Source organism: Trichosurus vulpecula, chromosome 2 (assembly GCF_011100635.1).
Source record: "Trichosurus vulpecula isolate mTriVul1 chromosome 2, mTriVul1.pri, whole genome shotgun sequence".
Lineage (NCBI taxonomy): Eukaryota > Metazoa > Chordata > Mammalia > Diprotodontia > Phalangeridae > Trichosurus > Trichosurus vulpecula.
The window spans coordinates 334825820-334845095 of record NC_050574.1 but is presented as its reverse complement, the minus strand read 5'-3'; the positions used below and the strand labels follow the sequence as shown (position 1 = coordinate 334845095).

Sequence of the window (19276 nt, the reverse complement as noted above, 5' to 3'; positions counted from 1 at the left end):
ACTTCTAACCTCATCACTCCACTGAAACTGCTCTCTCCAAAGTTGCCAGTGATCTCTTAGTTGCCAAATCCAAAGGCCTTTTCTCTCTCCTCATTCTCCTTGACTACTCTGCCATCTTTGACACTGTTGATCAGTCTCTTCTCCTCAAAACTCCCTTTTATCTAGGTTTTTGGGACACCACTCTCTCCTAGTTCTCCTCCTACCTATTACACTTCTCAGGCTCCTTTCTTGGATGCTCATCCAGGTCATGCTCTCTAACTGAAGGTGTCCCACAGGGTTCTGTTTTGGGCTCTCTTCTCTTCTCCCTCCGTACTACTTCACTTGGTAATCTCATCTGTTCCTATGGATTTAATTACCAGCTCCATGATGATGATTCTCAAATCTACCTATCCTACCCTAACATCTCTGATGACCTCCAATCTCACATCTCCAACTACCTTTCAAATATCCCAAATTAGATGTACAGTAGATATCTGAAATTCAATATGTCCAAAACTCAACTCATTTTCTTTCCCCCAACCTCCTCCCCGCCCCCGCCACTTCCCTATTACTATAGAGGGCAACACTATCCTCATAGTCTTCAGGCTTGCAACCTAAGAGTAGTTCTCAGCTCCTCACTATCTCTCATGCCCATATCCAATCTATTGCCAAGGCCCATTGATTTCATTTTGCATCATTTTTCAAATAGGTTTCTTTCTTGTGACATTGCTACCATTCTGGTCTAGGTCCATATTCCCTCATGCCTGTCTACTGCAATAGCCTGATGGTGGTCTCTTCCCACTCAAGTCCATCCTCCATTCAGCCACCAAAGTGATTTTCCTAAAGTGAAAATCCAATCATGTCACCTTTCTACTCAATAAACTCCAGTGGCTTCCTCTCACTCCCAAGATCAAATACAAAATCCTCTGTTTGACATTAGTAATCTTCATAACCCTCTCCTACCATTCCAGTCTCCTTACATATTACCAATTGCCACATATGCTTTGATCTGGTGACACTGGCATTCTGGTTATTCCACAACCACCTGTTGGCTTTGGGTATTTTCTCTGGTTTTTTTCCTCTGGTTGTCCTCCATGCCTGGAATGCTATGTCTCCCCATGTTTACTTACTGCCTTCCCTGACTTCTTTTCAGTCCAAAGTAAAACCCCACCTACTACAGAAATCTTGTCCTAACTCCTCTTAATTTTAGTGCCTTCTCTCTTTTCATTACTTCCTATTAACCTTTATATAGTTTATTTGTACATATTTGTTTGTCAAATTAAAACTTTCAGATTTTCAACCCATTCTCACCAATGGTTTTCATAAAGGTAACCACAGCAACTTCAGCTTCTGGTATGATTTCTATTGTAAAGTCTCCACTTGCTTCTGACAAGCCACTCATATTCTCCACCAACAGAGTCAATAGATCCTCTGTCACCGTGTCTTGGATGTTTTTAAATACAACCAATGAGGAAGTAGTTCCAGGGCCTTTGGAGATACCCTTGGTCTGGGCTGATCTTCTCTCCAGTGGAAGCTTTGTGTCCCGGTCTTCTGATGCCTCTAGTTGGAAGAAGGAGGAGGAGAAAGAGAATGGGAAGAAGGGAAAAAGGAAGATGTACCTTATGCTGAAGGGCAAGGCCTACATCATGGTGCTGATGGGAATACAAAGTCTTTAACCTTCACTAAGCAGTGTCTGTTGACTTCTCCTTATGGCTGAGGACAGTTATTTAGTTTTATCATCAGCCCAGGTCAGCCAGTTTACGACTTCTACTCTCTCTGCATCAACTGCACTCCAACAATTGAAGCAGTGAGCTACTTGAACACCATGCAGAATATGAAGGTATGATCAAAGAATATCTTTCTTTGTCTAACAGTTAATGCATCTCGTATGATACAACATTTTTTTCCTATCATATCTAGACTATCTGGAGACCTTGGCTACAAACTTCAGGAGAAATGGGAGACATCATCCTTCACCCTTTCATATTTAACCTTGGATTCTGTTGAAGCCATTTGAAGCACATTAAGAAATGTGCAAAAGGAAGTGGCTTTTCTTTTAAAGAGTAGCAGTTCAGCCACTGAAGAGTTAATCAGTGCTTAGGGTAAAGGAGTTGATAGTTGCCCCCTCATTCTGGCTTGTGGACCTAAGTGTATTAGTAAACAAATATTTAACAAATATCAGATGAACTAGCTCCTTGCCTATATTGATTTTGGGGGATTATGACCTAGGACAAACAGAATTATTTTCTCCTGGATGTTTTTCGTTGCTTAATGTTACAGACCTTCTTTTGGATCCAACATTCAGTTTATATGATGATCCTTCTTACAAAGACAATTGTTAGAAGTACATAAGGATAATGAAGCAAAATTTCCATACCTACCAGAGAGAAGTCCCTTTTATCATTAATATGATGGCTGAGTGAAAGGAGGGAGTAGTGGGGAAGAAGAAGCAGATGACACTTGAACCTCACTCTCACCTGAATTGGTTAAAGGAGGGAAGAATACACACATATACTCAATTGTGCACAGAAATACATCTTACCCAACAGGGAAATGGGAGAAAAGGGGATAAGAGCAAAGTAGGAGGGAGGGGATAAGAGAGAGGATAGAGTATGGGAGGCAGTAGTCAAAAGCAAACCAGACTCTTGAGGAGGCCAGGGTAAAAGAAAGGATAAAAATAAGAGAATAGGATGGATGGAAATGTACAGTTAGTAATCCTATCTGTGAATGTGAAGGAGATGCACTAGCCCATAAAATTATAGAAGATAGCAAAATTGATTAGAAACCAGAATCCCAAAAATATACACAGTATTTGTTGTTCACAAAAACAAACTTAAAACAGAAAGATATGAATGGAGTTAAGATAAGGTAAAAATCTATAATGCCTCAGCTGAAGTAAAAAAGGTAAGAGTAGCAATCATAATCTCAGACAAAACAAAAGCAAAAATAGACCTAATTAAAAGAGATGAATAGGGAAAATGCATTTTGCTAAAAGACACCACAGAAAATGAACTACTATCATATTGAACATATGTGTACCACATGGCACATCATCTAAACTCTTAAAGGAAAAGTTAAATGATTTATAGACAAAAATAGTAAAACTATAATAGTGAGGAACCTCAATTTACCCTCACTCAGGCCTAGGTAAATCAAACCATAAAATAATCAAGAATAAAGTGAAGGAACTGAATACAATTTTAGAAAAGTTAGAATTCCTAGGTCTCCAGAAAATATTAAATAGAAATAGAAAGCTTCATACCTATTTCTCAGCTGGGCATGGCACCTTCACAAAATTTGATCATGTATTAGGGCATAAAAATCTCCCCATTAAATGCAGAAAAGCAGATATACTAAATACATCTTTTTTCTGAACATAATATAATAAAAATTACATTTAGTAAAAAGTTTTTTGAAACAAAGATTAGAAAGTAATTGGAAATTAAATAACAATCCTAAACAATGGGTGGGCCAAGAACAAATCACAGATATGAGAAATTAGAGGGAAGGCATATTAAGGAAGGGATTAGTCCTAAGCAAAACAAATACAAATTGAGAATGCATAAAAATATTTATAGTTCTTTTTGAGGTGGCCAAAATGGGAATCTGTAGGAGTGTACTGATCAATTGGGGAATAGATAAACAAGTTACGGTATATAAATGTAATAGAATATTATCATGTTATAACAAATGCTGAGAGAAATGGTTTCAGAAAAACCTTGGGAAACTTATATGAACTAATGAAGAGTGAAGTTAACAGAACCAAGAAAACAATTCATACAATGAAAATAGTTCTTTATAATTGAATTTTTTGTTGTTTATTCATTCTTTCATATTTGTTCTCCTGTAATAATGGAAGCTCCTTGAGAACAAGGACTGTTGTGCTTTTGTAATTTTATTCCCAGAGCTTAGCACAGTACCTGGCCCATAGATGGCACTTAATAGATGGTGTTTGGTTGGTCGGTTGATTGATTAATTGGTTGTATGGTACTGTGCAGGGCACTGTGGGACTAAATTGTCTATCATTCCTGTCTTCAAAGAGTTTATAGTCTGAGTGGAGAGACAAGAAAGACCAATGTATTTGACTATTATTTTATTAGCAATGCAGAGCTACTGAAGGCATTTGGGAGAGGAAACAACATGATGCAAGTAATACTTTAAGAATTTTATTGGCTTTGATGTATAAAATGGATTGGAAGAGGAAAAGAATGGAGGCAGAGAGACCAGATAGGAGGTCTTTGTAGCAAGCCAAATAAGAAGTAATAAGGTCCTCACCTTCAACATCAGCAGTGGGCATGGAAAAGATGGAAAGTGTGCAAGAGCCAACAGGACTTAGCAACCGATGGGATATGGGACAATGAGGAAATGGAAGGAATAAAGAATTGGCATTGAGGTTTTAAGCTTGACTAACTGGAACAATAGTAATACAATTAATAGAAAAATAAGAAGTCAGGAATAAGAGTTATTTGGGGGATGGGGGAGGGAGAAAAAAATGAAAAAAAATGACCATGGAATCTGTGCTGGAATGTGATGTAGAAGTTACCTAGGCCAATCTGCCAGCCAGTTACAAGAATTCTCATTATAACAACCCAGACAAGGAAGGGCATGTGTTAGAAGAGCCACATTATCCAAGGGTTCTCTATCTCAGGTATAAAGACCATTGTTAAAGTTGATATTAAGAAGCTAATTCACATAGGTAGCATGTTTATGCAAATGACTGCCTGATCTATTTGTCCAGCCCTAGTCTCTCCCTTGACTTCCAGGCTTATACCACCAATTGTCTATTGGGCATTTTGAACTTCAGATGCCCTGAAAGCATCTCAAACTCAACATGCCCAAAACAGAACTGATTATCTTTTCCCCAAACCAATCCATCATCTGAACTTCCTTATTTTTGTCAAGAGGACTACTGCTGTTCTAATCCCTCCATGTTCACAATCTTCAAATCACCCTTAACCCCATCAGCTTTCTGCAGCATGCCCAAATAAGTTGCCTAGCCTGAGCCATCCTACCTCTTTCTACCATGTTCCATCACAAATAGTGAATTTTAACCATGACAAAGCTGAGCACTCCTTACGACTATAGAAAATCAGGTACAAGGATGCTGACCTCCCTTAATGAGGAAAAGAAGTGATTAATTGCTATATATCATACTCATCTAGAATTAGATGTTACCTTGTTCTTGGGCTCCATCTTTGATTTTGGATTCCTGAAAATCAAACAAAACCCAAATATTAAGAAGCTTTCCTCTACTCCAAGAAGATATATTTTGAACCAGCCTGATTATATACAATTGGAATAAATAAACCAAATCCTGGAGCTCCCCTAAGCCACACAAATTCATAACACAAAGGAGACAATAATCCTGCTGACTCTATGCATTACTTGCACCACACCTGGAGTACTATGTTCAGTCCTGGACACTCAAGTTAAGAGTTTGATTAACTGAGGCATCATCATTGAAGAATGATTAGAATGGTGAATCATTTGTACCATACCAGGAAGGACTGAGGAAGAGTTTTTGTTTCTGTTTTAATTTTAGCTCAGGGAAGAAAAGAGTGAAGGAAAGCAAGATGTCTCTCCATTCCACTATGTTTTTATGGGTGAATTTAATTTTAAATGTGCTATTCAGCACTGAGGAATTTATTCTAATCTCAGCTTTCAGTGAGGGATTGTCTTGGCAGTGACTCCCAAGTATTTCATGTTGTCTCTTCTCCCTTCTGATTGGACAGCTGGAGAGTAGAGCACAAAACTCCCAAAGCTTGCCTTTATCTGTAATAAAGGTTGGAATCTGGACTTTCCAACTAACTCCCCACTTTCTATCCATAGCTCTTCTTGGTTTGAACTCCACAAAACCTAATGCCCTCACACTGGGTTACCCCTGGTACCTCCCTCTCCACCCCCCCACTTTTAAACTTCCTTTTGTGTGTTGTCTTCCCTCATTGGATTATAAACTCTCTGAAGGCAGGGATTATCTTTTTTCTTATTTTTATCCCTTGTGTTTAGTACAGTGCCTGGTATATAGAAGGCACCTAATAAATGTTTGTTGAATTGAATAATAAGATGTGGGACCCTGAGCAAGTCACTTAACTCCTCTGTGCCTCAACTTCTTTATCTGGGTTGGACTAGATGGTCTCTAAGGGCCCTCCCAGTTCTAAATCTATGCTCATATGGTCCCAGATGAGTACTAAAAATTCAAGGGGGGTCAGGAAAGGCCTCATGTAGAAGGCAGTATTTGAGCTATGTTTTGAAGGATGATGCAGATTGTAAGAGGCTGAAATGAGGAGGGACAGACCAATATAAAGGCTAAGTGTAAAGCCCTGGGCTTAGCTCTCAGTGTTCTCCACCATGTGACTCCCGAGTCTATTGCTTTCTCTATTCCTTTTAAAATCAACACTTGCTCTTTTCAATACATCCAAGAGCTCACACTTACTGCCACATTTATACCTTCATATTACTTTCAAACATTTTCTTCCTTCGTAGCCCTACTACACTGCATCTCTGTGCAGGGTATATTCTGCTGCCTTTCTACCACTTCCCAGTCTGTTACATAACTTACCTCTGTGGTGACTGGTTTCTCATTTATTTTATTGCCATCCTTTACTGTAGGCAGTCTAACAGTGAGTTTCAATTTTTCCTCTCTTGTCAGTTCTAACTCATGATTCTCTCTCTTCAGAACCCGTTGCCTTACTGAAAAATAAAGGGAAAACAGATTGTAGCACTGAGATCTGTAAAACAGGTGAGGACGGTCCCATAGCTCCATGATTTACACACTTTTATGTAAGTAATATATTTAGTCAAGTATCCAAAGAGAATGGACACTAAATAATTCTTTTATTCAATAATTATGTCCCAGATTCTGACTATGTGCATAGCATAGGGCAAGATGCTAAGGATGATACAGGGCAAAACTGTACATAATGCCATGTTCTTAAAAGCTTACAGACTTTTGAGGGTACAAGATATATTTATGGACATGAAAATACAAATAATAATTTGAAAATTCCTGCTTATGTTCAACATTTATTAACTCCTTGTTATATTCAAGGCATTTTAGCAAGAGCTGGGGCCACAAGTACAAAATGAATATAGTCCTTGCTCTCAAAGAAGTTACATTCTCCTTAAAGAACATAACACTTCCACAGAAATGGAAATACCAAATCAACCAAAAAGGGAGACAGTCTAATGACAGCAGGATCAGGAATTTGGGTTACAAAATACATATGTGGCACAACCATTGCCATAAACCCATTCAAATTGGCAGTGTAGCCTTTGGAATTGTGTCCAGCATGGCATCTACACCCTTTCTTGCTGGAGTGGCTTACTCACCTCAACATGCCCTCACATTGGAAGGTCTGGGTTTTTTTTCCAGGATTAAAGACCAGTGAAAGGTGGCTACGCTGTTACAACTTATTCATCATCCAAGAGGTAATCCTGGTATGATGGGGGAAGGGGAGGAAATAAACTCAGACTACTTGCCATTATAGTTCCTAAGCTTCCAATAGTATACTTCCCAGATGTAAAATCACAATGAAACTATGAACTCTTTAAAAAATTATGAATACCTTTTGTTATTACATCACTCAAATTTCCCCTGTATCTTTTTCCTCAACTTCTGAAGAAATGGAGTGAAGACAAGTTACAAAACAGAGTTGGTCTGGTGTGGGAATCAAGAGAACCAATTAGATTCTATCTCATGAAAACTAACTACACCTTGTGCTGTCACATGTTATTATCCTCCATCTTGATTTTCTGCAAATCATTCATGGGAAACTAGATGGTATAAGTCATCTATTGTTTCATAAATGCAGGTAGATGCAATTAATCAGCATCTCTCAATTCTGAGAAAAGAAAGACCCTAAAACCTACTCACTCCCCCTCCCAACTTGAGCAAAACTCACTCTTACCCTCTCCCAATTTGGAGCGCCCCTATTCTTTCCTCCAATTAGAAATCAGATTACCTAATTTTGTATCTTACCTTATAGGCTGTTAATTTTTTTCTTAATTAATTGGTCTTATTTGATTAATAGTTTTGAACACATAAAAATCGATCTCACTCTATATTCAGTGTCTTTGGACCAACTGGGTGATCACCTGACCCATTCATTATTCTTCTTTTGCTAATAAGTCACATAGCTTGGGTTGTTTCCTCAGTTATTATTAATTACCCACCACACTTCCCAGAGAGCCATTTCATATAATAAATAATTATTTAAAAATAAAAATATGAAGGAGAGAAGAAACAATTAAAAACATCAATACATTAAAAAAATCTGAAAATATATTGTTCCATAGCTGTGGACCTTTCAGCTGTTGCAAAGTAGTAGAAGAAGGTGTCTTCTCAAATCTCTTCTTAGGAGCCATGATTATTCTTTGTAATTTTGCAACAGTCACTTACAATTGTCTTTTGCTAGTTATTCTTTACAATTTGCATTATTTTAGTCCTGTATTTCTTGACTCTGCTTATTTTACTCTGCATCCGTCAGTGCCTGTGTTTTCATATTTTTCTATATTCATTTCTTATGGCACAAAATATTCCATTACATTTATGTACAACAGTTTGTTTAGCCACTTATCAATTAATTGGCATCTACCTTATTTCTAGTTCATTGCTACCATGAAAAGTACTGATATAAATATTTTCTTTTTATCAGTGAATTTATCAAGTATTTGTCCAAACTTTTTATCAAGTATTTATCTACACTTTTTTTTTATCAATGACTTCCTTGGGGTATATGCTTAGTAGTGAAAAACTGGAATCAAAGGGTATGGACATTTTAGTTACTTTATTTGCTTAGTTCCAAACTGCTTTCCAAAATGGTTGTACTAATTCATAGCTCCACCAACAATGGATTAGTATACTTATCTTTCTATAACCCTACCAATCTTAATTATTCTCATCTTTTGTTAACTTGACTGGTTTTCTGGGTATGAGATAAAATCTCAAGATTGTTTTGATGTGCATTTCTCTTACTAAAAATTTTATGTTTTCATTCAGATGTCTACTAGTTTGCCATTTTTTTTAGAACTGTTTGTTCACTGATGATCAACCATAAGTCCAAAGTACTTATGATGAAGGATGCTATCTCATTCCTGATACAGAGCTGGATGGATGAAGAGCACAGATTGAAGCATATTTTCTTTTCTTTCTTTCTTTGATATGGATAATATGGGAATTTGTTTTGCTTAACCATACATAGTTGTAACAGTTATTATTTTTCTTCCCTTCTCAATAAGGAAGAGAATTATGAACTGAAAATAAATTGATTTTTAAAAAGAGAATTGTTTGTTCATGTCCTTTGACCATTTTTCTATTGGGTAATTTATCTAGTCTTATGTATTTGTCAGTTATCTAGATATCTTAGATACAAAGCCATTATTCTAGAAAATTGATACAGAGATCTTTTCCCCATTAGAATATTTCTCTTCTTAGCCTAGGTGCATTTATTTTGTCCATGTGGAAGATTTTCAATTTCACATAATTTAAATGATCTATTATATCTTTTGAAATTGCCTCTATCACTTTTTTTACCCATAGCTGTGAAAAGTATACAATTTACCTCTCACAATTTCATTTTTACGCTATGATCTTTAATATATAGGATGAATATCCATGTTGGATTTATTGTGTAATCTGGATACCAGACTCATATAAATGAAACATTTACTAAAGAAAAGGCAAAAGCAAGAGTATGATGTTTACTCAATAGAAAATAAACACAGGAATAATCAGAATGTAAAACATCCACAAACCTGGGGAAGCAATGGGCTCGTGCTTACAGAAACCTAGTAGTGAGGGAACGTGTTAGGGTCAGCTTAAGACTATGAATTGTAGACCTGGATGTCCACCAGGAAGGATCCCATTCTTTACTACTCTCAGTTCTCAAAGGCAGCATTAAACCCTTTGTAGCAGCATTACACTCTTCCAGCGAAATAGTAGCCCTATGCCTAGGATAAGCTGTTCAGTTCCCTTGGCTGGCCAATGAAACAATGAGAAGTCAAAGGCTGTTAATTAATTCTGCAAAATACAAAAACCCTTTAGACTAGTTACTTACTATTTGGGCCCCTAAGGGCTTTTCCCTCTCAAAAGCTATAGATGGCGGTAAAGACCTATGGAGACAACCCTAGCCAACTCTACACAAGAATTCTGTTCCCTCCAATGCACTCTTCTCCAATGAAAATATCTCTTCCATTAGTTGTAGGGTAAGGCTGGCCTCCATTAGCTTTCAGACTGTAGATGGCAGTAAAGAGCAATACAAACAAGTAAAGTCAGCTCTTCATACAGCAGGAGTCTGTTCTTTCCCTGTGAGCTCCCAACAGCTAAGAGCCTATCTGGCATCAATCATCTCTGACCAAATCCCAATCAGCTGCCCTTATCTTCTGATTCTCCTCTGCTCTACCCCTTTAAAGCAGCAGCAAGTAGTCTCCCTTTTACTTTTCTCCCCATCCTCAGCTTCCCTCTTTGGGCCATCTACTGTATCTTCTCATTCTGATCTCTGGCTTCTTCTCTCCTTAACTGATTATTAAAACCTCAAATCAAGGCTTCCCCATAAGTAGTAACCCATCCTAACCCAGACAGAAAAACCCAAATCAAGAGTTCTATCGAGTGTAACACTAACAAGCAATGTACAACTTTTCAATAGTGCCCAAACAGGTCTTTCTTTGATTTATAGTTTCTCTTCTGTACCCTTCAAAACCCTGAAAACTGTCATTTGTAAAATAGTTGATAGATAATAATGCAATGTAGTCATCCCCACATCGTCATTGCTTTTTTACCTCAGAGCTTCTATCAAAAAGAACCTCTCAGGACATTTATCTTGGGGACTCTTTTCTCTCAGGTCCTTAGAATTGTCTCAGGTTGCTTTTCTCAGTGTCCTTTTCTGCCTTTCATCAACTAAAATATCAGAATAAAAAGCTACACACACACACAAATAAATATTTAATAGTTTCATATATGGATGTGGCTCTCTAACAACTATGGAGCGGGAGGGAGGGATGAGGAAAAGTTTTGTAGGGGGTGGCATTTGACCTGGGCCTTAAAGAGCAGTGGGAAATCCAAGAATCCAAAATGAGGAGGAAAAGTATTCTAGGTATGGGGGCAGCCTCTGCAAAGGCATGAAGATTAGAGGCAGCATGGTGTGGGGCAGCTAGGTGGTGCAGTGAGGAGAGCACTGGCCCTGGAGTCAGGAGGACCTGAGTTCAAATATGGCCTCAGACACTCGACACACTTACCGGCTGTGTGACCTTGGGCAAGTCACTTAACCCCAACTGCCCTGCCTTCCCATTCCAAAAAGAAAGAGACAGCATGGTGTGTACCAGAAACTACAAGATTTGGCTGGAGGATAGAGTGCAAAAGCGATGTTAAAGCAGTCTGAAAGATAGTTTATGAAAGGCTTTCAATTCCAAACAAAAGAGCTCTATTTTATCCTCTAGGCAACAGGGAGTTCCTGAAACTTCACAAACAGTGGAGTGATATGGCCAGAATTGTGTTTAATCACATTGGCAACTGTATGAAGATTTCACAGGAGAGGAAAGGCAGGTGGACTAGTTAGGACTAAAAGGAGTAACACAGGATGAACCCTTTCCTGTTGATCTCTTGTGATATGCGGTTACTCTGTAAAGAAAGCTATTCAAGAGATCAGCTGTGAAAAAGGGTCTCTCTTAAACCTGGGAAGACTTGTATGAACTGATACAGGGAAGTGAGCAGGGGAACAATTTATACCATAACTACAACACTGTAAATTTCAAACAACTTGGAAAGATGTAAGCACTTTGATCAACACAGTGACCAGAGGACCTACGGTGACCGAAGCATGCTACCCAGCTCCTGTCAGAGCAACAATAAACTCAGGATATAGATTAAAACATAAAATTTTTGGACATGGTCAGTAAGGGAATGACTTTGTTTGACTATACAAATTTGTTACAAGGATTTTGTTTTTCTTTTTTCATTATTTTTTGAATGTGGGAGGGAAAGAAAATAGATTTGTGTTCATTGATAATAAATCAAATTAAATTTAAAATTAAAACAAAAGATATCAAATTTTTAAGAAAGAAAATGGCCTTTTTTTTTTCAGAAAACTGATGGTGAAGCACACTTCCCAAGACACTTGTGATTCCTACTCTCCTTTGATTTCTTGCTGATCGAATAATAGCTAGTATTTATATAGCCCTTACTGTGCTCCAGGTGCTGCGCTAAAGCTTTTCAAATATTCTCTCGTTTGATCCTCACCATACCTCTGGGAGGTAGGTGCTATTAATATTCCCATTTTATAGATGAGGAAGCTGAGCTTAAATGACTTGCCCAAGGTCACAAAGCTGCTAAGTGCCTGAGGCTGGATTTAACCTCAGGTCTTCCAGACTCCTGGCCAAACTCTCTATCCACTGAGCTACCAGTTGCCTTTACTCGTCAACAACCTGAATCCATGAGTCCTATTATATTTCTGTGTTCTTGTTCCTGAAACCAAATGGATGAAATTGATTGACTTTGACAACAGATGCATTCTACCTGATATCAACCCATCCCTCATAGCTGCAAGCAAACCCCTTTTTTTCCTCCACCTCTGACAGATTCACACACTTCCTTTTGGCTATCTGCCAAAACATCTTTCTCCTCAAATCCCACCAATTCTAATTCCATTCCTATTCTGACCTTCTCTCAGCAGATAACCTCACCTGCTCTGAAACCAAGAAGATTTCTCATGTGCAGGAGGGACATGTTAATGTTTGTTAGAGAGTAGAAGTGAAGAAAACCACTGTTTAAACTGTCCTCCAATTATTAAGTGTACTATCTCTTTTGTCATTTTGTCAATTTGCTTGGTGTCACAGAAACCTCATAGATGTTTTCTTGCTTTGCTCTTATTGTCAGCCATTCTGAAATCTTTCGTATGATAGTTAATAGTTCATAATTCTTTTTTGACAATTTTCTATTCAATTATATTTGACCAACATTTATAAAGTACCTATTAGGTATATGGAGGCCCTAGGGACACGAAGACCTAGTCCCTACATTCAAGAGGCTTACAAGTAAGGGGATGAGCCTGGTACACAAATAACTATAATGCAAAGCAAAAAATGATTGAGTGCCTGGAGTGATCAAACAAAATGCCTCAGAGAAAAAAGGAGGAACCAATTATTTCTAGCTTGGAGAATCAGGGTTTTCAAATTCCATGGAAAAGGTGGGTCTTAAAAAAAGAGAAAGGATATCAATAGGCAAATTTGGATGAATGTGGAGTATGGAAAATCTACTATACTACTGGAGGTCAGGATATCCTATAGAAAGGCTAAGGTATAGAGAAGAAAGGTGGTGGGGGGCAGAGCAAAATAAGATGACAATTTTGTCTGAAGCATAAAGTGAAGGGGAGTACTATAAATAAGGCTGGAAAGGTAGTTGAAGCCAGACCATGATAGGCTTTGGATGCCAGGGTAAGGAGTTTGCATTTTATCTCTTAGGTCCAGTGTTCTTCAAAGTGGCTTCATGGGGGTCCATGATTTTAAGGAGACTGAACCCAAGGGATGTGTGATTAACTACTTAGAGGATGGGATGATGGGTCACATTCCACTCTCTATGATAGGCAATTATAGGGTTTCTCTCCAATACTTCTACACCTACACCAACACGGCCCTACTTCAATCGTCCCTACAGCTGGACGAGTTCCCAACCTTTGCCCTTCTGATCTAGCTGTGGGCTCCTCAAGCCAGGTATAGCTGTACCACTTGTGGATCACCCAACTAGCAATGGTGCAATTGCAACTTGAAAAGTTGCCTGTCCAGAAGAAGAAAGAAACCAATAAAACAACCCCTGAGGATTCACCTCCCGTCCTAACAACAGCAGCAACGACAACTAACGACATCTAGAAAGGACTTACTATGTGCCAGGCACCACACTAAGTGCTTTATAATTATTATCCCATTTCACCCTCATAACAACTTTGGGAAGTAGGTGCTATTACCATCCTCATTTTACAGATGAGGAAACTGAGGCAGAGGCTAAGTGACTTACCTGAAGATGCACAACAAGCAAATATCTGAGACTAAATTTGAACTCAGGTCTTCCAGACTCCAGGCCCAGCCTGGCACTAGATCATACTTGCTGGCTATGGTAAACACCCTTTGAAGGGCAGGAGCTATGTTCTGTGGCTATTATTGGTGGGCAAAAGCCCAAAGTCCACTTTTCCTGTTCGGTGGAGCTGAGCGAGTCTCACAGAATGAGTAGGCGTGAATGGGTTGTGATATACAAGGTGTCCCTAAAGTCTGGACATATAGGCAATCGACAGCAATGTGGAGTTACTGCACTGAGTTCACGTGAATCTTGCAAAGCACATCAACCTTTGCATCACAAATGATGGAAATCATATTGAAGATGTTATTTGTTAATATTCCAAGTAAGTAAAATGTTGTTGAAAATTTCATTCATTTCTTGAAAATACGCATTTTTGCCTATATTTCCAGACTTTAGGGACACCCTGTACATCTCAAATTGCTTTATATCATCTTTCTCCTCAAACCCATCCCTCTTGTGAATTTCCTTTTTTCTGTCAAAGGCATTACCATCCTTCCAAGTGGCCTAGATTCCCAACCACAGTATCACCCTTGACCTCTCATTCTCCTTTGTCCCGCAGATCCAATTGCTTGGTTATTCTTGCCATTTCTACTTTTACAACATCTCTTGCATGAGACCCCTTCTCTCTACTCACAAAGCCAATACCTCGTTTCAAGCCCTCATCACCTATTTCTGGACTAAGACGACATTTAGCTTGCCATAAATGGTTTCTCTGTCTTAAGTCTTTCCTCACTCCAGTCCTTTTCCCACACAGCTGACACAATGACTTTTAAAAGCACAGATGCGTCCATGTCATTTCCCTGCTCCATAGACTCCAAGGGCTCCCTACTGAGACTAGAATCAAATGTATTCCATCTTCATTTCATCATTTAAAATCTCTCTTTTCTGTGTAAGCTGTGTAATGTACCTAATTATTAGCACCACAATAAATGTATATTATAATTTGTAAGAAAATATACATATATTGAAGGCATGTGATCAACTTTTTTTTTTTAAGTAGATCAGGATAGAGTATCAAAAAGTGTGGAAATCTATGCCAGTCCATGAGAGCCACAAAAGACTTCTGAGAGGCTGTGGGTTCTATGAAAATGTGAGTGTAGCCCAATCCAACAGCACCCAGTCAGTCCTTCTTCTGAGAGAACTACCTGCCTGATCTCTACCAGCCAGGGACCCCACTGTGAGCAATGCTTCTTGTACCTGTGCAGGTGCCTCTAAGTTGTGCTGCTACATCTCTGCAAGAAAAGGTGCTACTCCTGCTGCCCAGGGGGATGTGGCCAGGGATGTGTCTGCAAAGCTCCCTGAACTGACAGCTGCAGCTGCCGCTGCTGCTACCACCTGCTCTTCTCCCCACCTCCATTTCCCTGTGTGCCTGTAAATAAAGATGAGTATTATTCCTGCCTCGGCTCCTCTTCCGTTTTCTAGGTCTTGATTTCCATTTCTGTCAAATCAAAGTTGAACTAGATGATCTTTCAGGTCCCCTTCAGCTCTGACATCCTAAGGGTTCTTAGCACCCTCCCTAACTTGTAATGCCCCTGTTTCAAATCCTTCCTACACAGCTGAATTCAATACCTACCTTCTTCCTGTTCAAAGAGCAGAAGGATCTCAGAACGGCCCTTCTGCAGTGTGAGCGCACACTCCCCACCTCCTGATCTCCGGGGGCTCTGGAAGTAGCACTGCAACTTGTTACACAACTTCTTGGGGGGGTTGGGACCCCAGGGTCCCTCCAGCACCAGAGGGAAAGAGCCTGGGATCTCCATGCTCCACGCCAGTCCTGGCTCTGGGGTTCTACCCGCTAGTTTAGAAAACTCTTTTGGTTTCCTTTTCTTGGAAAGCCGACCTCCACTGATTACATTAGCCAACCTCCAGAGGGCAGCCACCCTCACAGATGCTAAAGCAGCTTAATACAAGTTCCACCAGAAGTGCTCGCTCCACCTTGGATTCTTTGACTGAGGTTTTCACAGACTCTCCTTCCCTCACTTGAGAAACTTTGAGTTTGTGTGTGTGTGTGTGTGTGTGTGTGTGTGTGTGTGTGTGTGTGATGGATCCCTTGTTCACACAGTCTGTAAAAGCCTAGGGACCCCTTCTCCCAATAATATTTTTGAGCACATTAAATGAAATACACAGCATTACAGAGGAAAGCAATTGTTATCAAATGCAGTTATCAAAATATTAGGGCAAAAACCCATGAGTTAAACATCCCTAAATTAAATCTGTATCCATCTTCCCACTCTTGCTCTGAGGCAGGGCTAAGGGTTCTGTGTAAGATGATTCGTTTCCTTTTCCACCAGCAGTCTTTTGTTAGACTGACATTTAAAAGACGATACAGAGGAAAAAATTAACAAAACTGAAAGCAAAACCAACACTGAATTAATAAACAAGACTTTTATCTTTCAGTCTTATCTGACCCTCTGTGACCCTACTTGGGGTTTTCTTGGCAAAGATACTGGAGTGGTTTGCCATTTCATTCTCCAGTGGATCGATTTTGTCAGGCAATCAGAGGTTACATGGCTTGCCCAGGGTGACACAGCTAGGAATATCTGAGGCCGGATTTCTGCTCATATCTTCCTGACTCTAGGCATAGTGCTCTATCCACTAAACCACAGGAGGCCTCTAGGAGTTGTAGTCAAATTAGCTAATGGTTTATCTATCATTTAAAAAACAATGATAGTGTCAACCAGAATTCAAGAGAAAACAGCCAATATAGCAAAATGGAGGTCTTTAGTTGGGGCAAATAAGCTGCAGCTTGGGGTTCTCAGGTGGGGGTGGGGGCTGGGAACAGGGTTTATATAGGGTACTAAGGCAAGGGGAATGGCCAAGCTGCAGTTGGGAGGGGTTAGGCAGAGGATTACACAAGATCTAGCAGCTACTATGTTCAAGGACCATAGCTCTTGGAACACTATATTTTGTAGAGCAAAAGAGCTGGGGTTAGGACCAAGAATAACTGGCCCAGAAAAGTTAAGTATAATCATTAATGGAAAAAAAAAACTATTTAATGAACTGAAAGACTTTCAGATATTTGTGACAGGAACAGCAGAACTTAAGGGAAAATTCAACATAGAACCTCCAGGAGAAATATAAACATTAAGGAACAATTATAAGGGACACAAAAAGGTTAAATTGTTTACTTCTTATATATGAAAATGTTATCAGTTCTTTTATAACTATCACTTTTATTTGGGTAATTTGAAAGAAAGGCTTGAGCTAAGCTGAGTATGATGGGGTGATTAAAAAAATTGTATAGGGAGACATAAAAAGGAGAAATTATCTCATACTAATGAGGCAAAAAGGGAAAAAATGACACAGAAGAAGCTAGTGGGGGGAGGGTCAGTAGTGCTGAAACCATACTCTCATAGGGAATGGGTTAAAGAGGGAACAACATGTATATCTAGAAGGGTATAAAAATATTCTAATATCAGAAAGAAGTAAGAGGGCAAAGAGATAGAGTGGGGGAGAGGACAAGAGAGGGATTCTTGGAGAAGTAGGAGAGCAAAGTAGCAGTTAGAATTAAAGCAGAGGAGTGAGAAGGGATAGGAATAGAGTGGGAAGGAAAAATAGGAAGGAGGAAAACATACAACAAGTAATTATAGCTTAGAATGTGAATGGGATAAATTTACCTATAAAATGGAAATTGATAGATTAAAGATTTGAATTCAACAATATATGTCTTTGAAGAATTCCTATAAAAATGAGAGATATACACAAACATAAATAAAGGTCAGGAGTAGAATTTATTATATGTAAAAAACAGAAGTAGTAGTCATGATTTCAGACAAAGTTAAAGCTAAAATAGATTTAACCAAAAGAGAAAATAGGGAAACTACACTATATGTCAGCCATATTATTCAATATTGTTTTAAACCATTTCAAATAACTAGACAATATAAAATACCTGAAATTACACCTGCCTAAATAGACACAGGAACTATATGACTATAAACATAAAACATGTTTTATACAAATAAAGTTAGATCTAGATAATTGAAGTAATATTTATTGTTCTTGAGTAGGCAAAGCCAATACAATAAAACAAATGATAATTTTATCTAACTAACCTATTTAGGTTATGCCATTCCAATTAAATTATTAAAAATTATTTTACTGAGTTAGAAAAAATAATAACAAAGCTTATTTGGAAGAACAAAAGGTCAGGAACTTCAAAGAAACCAGGGGAAAAAAGATGTAGAGGAAGTATATTCAGTAGTATCAGACCTTATACTATATTATAACATGAAAGCATTGTTGAAGTATAAAATGGATAATTTCAATTATTTTAAATTAAAACTTTCTTGTATAAATAAAACCAATGCAGCCAAGAATAGAAGGAATGCAGAAAATCAGGGGGTGGGGGAAATGTTCATAGACAATCTCCCAGATAGAGTGTGATTCGGGTGGAATATTACTATGCTGTAGGAAATGATGAGTTGGTTGATTTAGAAAAACATACAGACTGGGACTTATGAAAGAAGATTCTATCTACCTCCAGAGAAACAGATGACAAGCAGAAATAAGCATAGTATGGTCCTGCACATATGTGTATGAGTGTATATGTTTATATATGTCTATGTTTATAGATACATATATACATGCATGTGTGTATATGCATACATATGTATATGCATGTGTGTGTGTATATATATACATATATATACAGACTTAATTGTAGCCTTCTTTTTAGCAGGAAATGGAAGGAAAAAATAGCTAAAAGTGCATAGCAGAGAACAAAAGAAAATCTACAAGAAAGCAAAGAAAAGCTGGACAGCTTTGAAAATAATGTGTGGCATGTATTATATAGGTTTTCTTGAAATGGAAATTTATTGCTTTATATTGAATCCTCTATTATGTCCTGCTGTATACGTGGCAATTTTTTCTCTTCTTATGTTCAAGTTTAAAATAAATTTAAAAACTTAAAAAAAGAAATGATGAAAGGGATGGTTTCAGAAAAACCTGGAAGGACTTATATGAACTGATGTGAAATTAAATCTGCAGAACTAGGAGAACAATTTACATAGTGCTTATATTATAAAGATACTCAATGGTGAAAGACTTGGTAACTCTGACCAATATAGTAATCTACCACAATTTCAAAGGACACATGATAAAAAAATACTATCTACTTCCAATGGGTGGGGAAACAGTAGAGGAAGGGACAGAATTTGGAGCTAAAAATAGAATAATTTTTTAAAAAAGAAAAAAAGAAAGAAAAGAGTAGTTAGGGATGACAAAAAGGGGGGGGGG

The 19276-nt window shown here is 38.2% G+C and overlaps 1 protein-coding gene across 1 annotated transcript in view; it reads right to left on the bottom strand.

The window, feature by feature from the left end:
- The window catches only part of LOC118836140 (protein mono-ADP-ribosyltransferase PARP14-like), a 57852-nt gene extending 42035 nt beyond the window's left edge, over positions 1–15817 (bottom strand). The window contains exons 1-4 of the mRNA XM_036743493.1: positions 15615–15817; positions 6539–6669; positions 5155–5188; positions 1291–1539 (exon numbers count right to left, since the gene is read on the bottom strand). Coding sequence (XP_036599388.1) covers positions 1291–1539; positions 5155–5188; positions 6539–6669; positions 15615–15798 — 598 coding nt within the window. The 5' untranslated portion in view covers positions 15799–15817. The remainder of the gene's footprint in view (positions 1–1290; positions 1540–5154; positions 5189–6538; positions 6670–15614) is intronic.
- Between the last annotated feature and the right edge of the window lie 3459 nt (positions 15818–19276).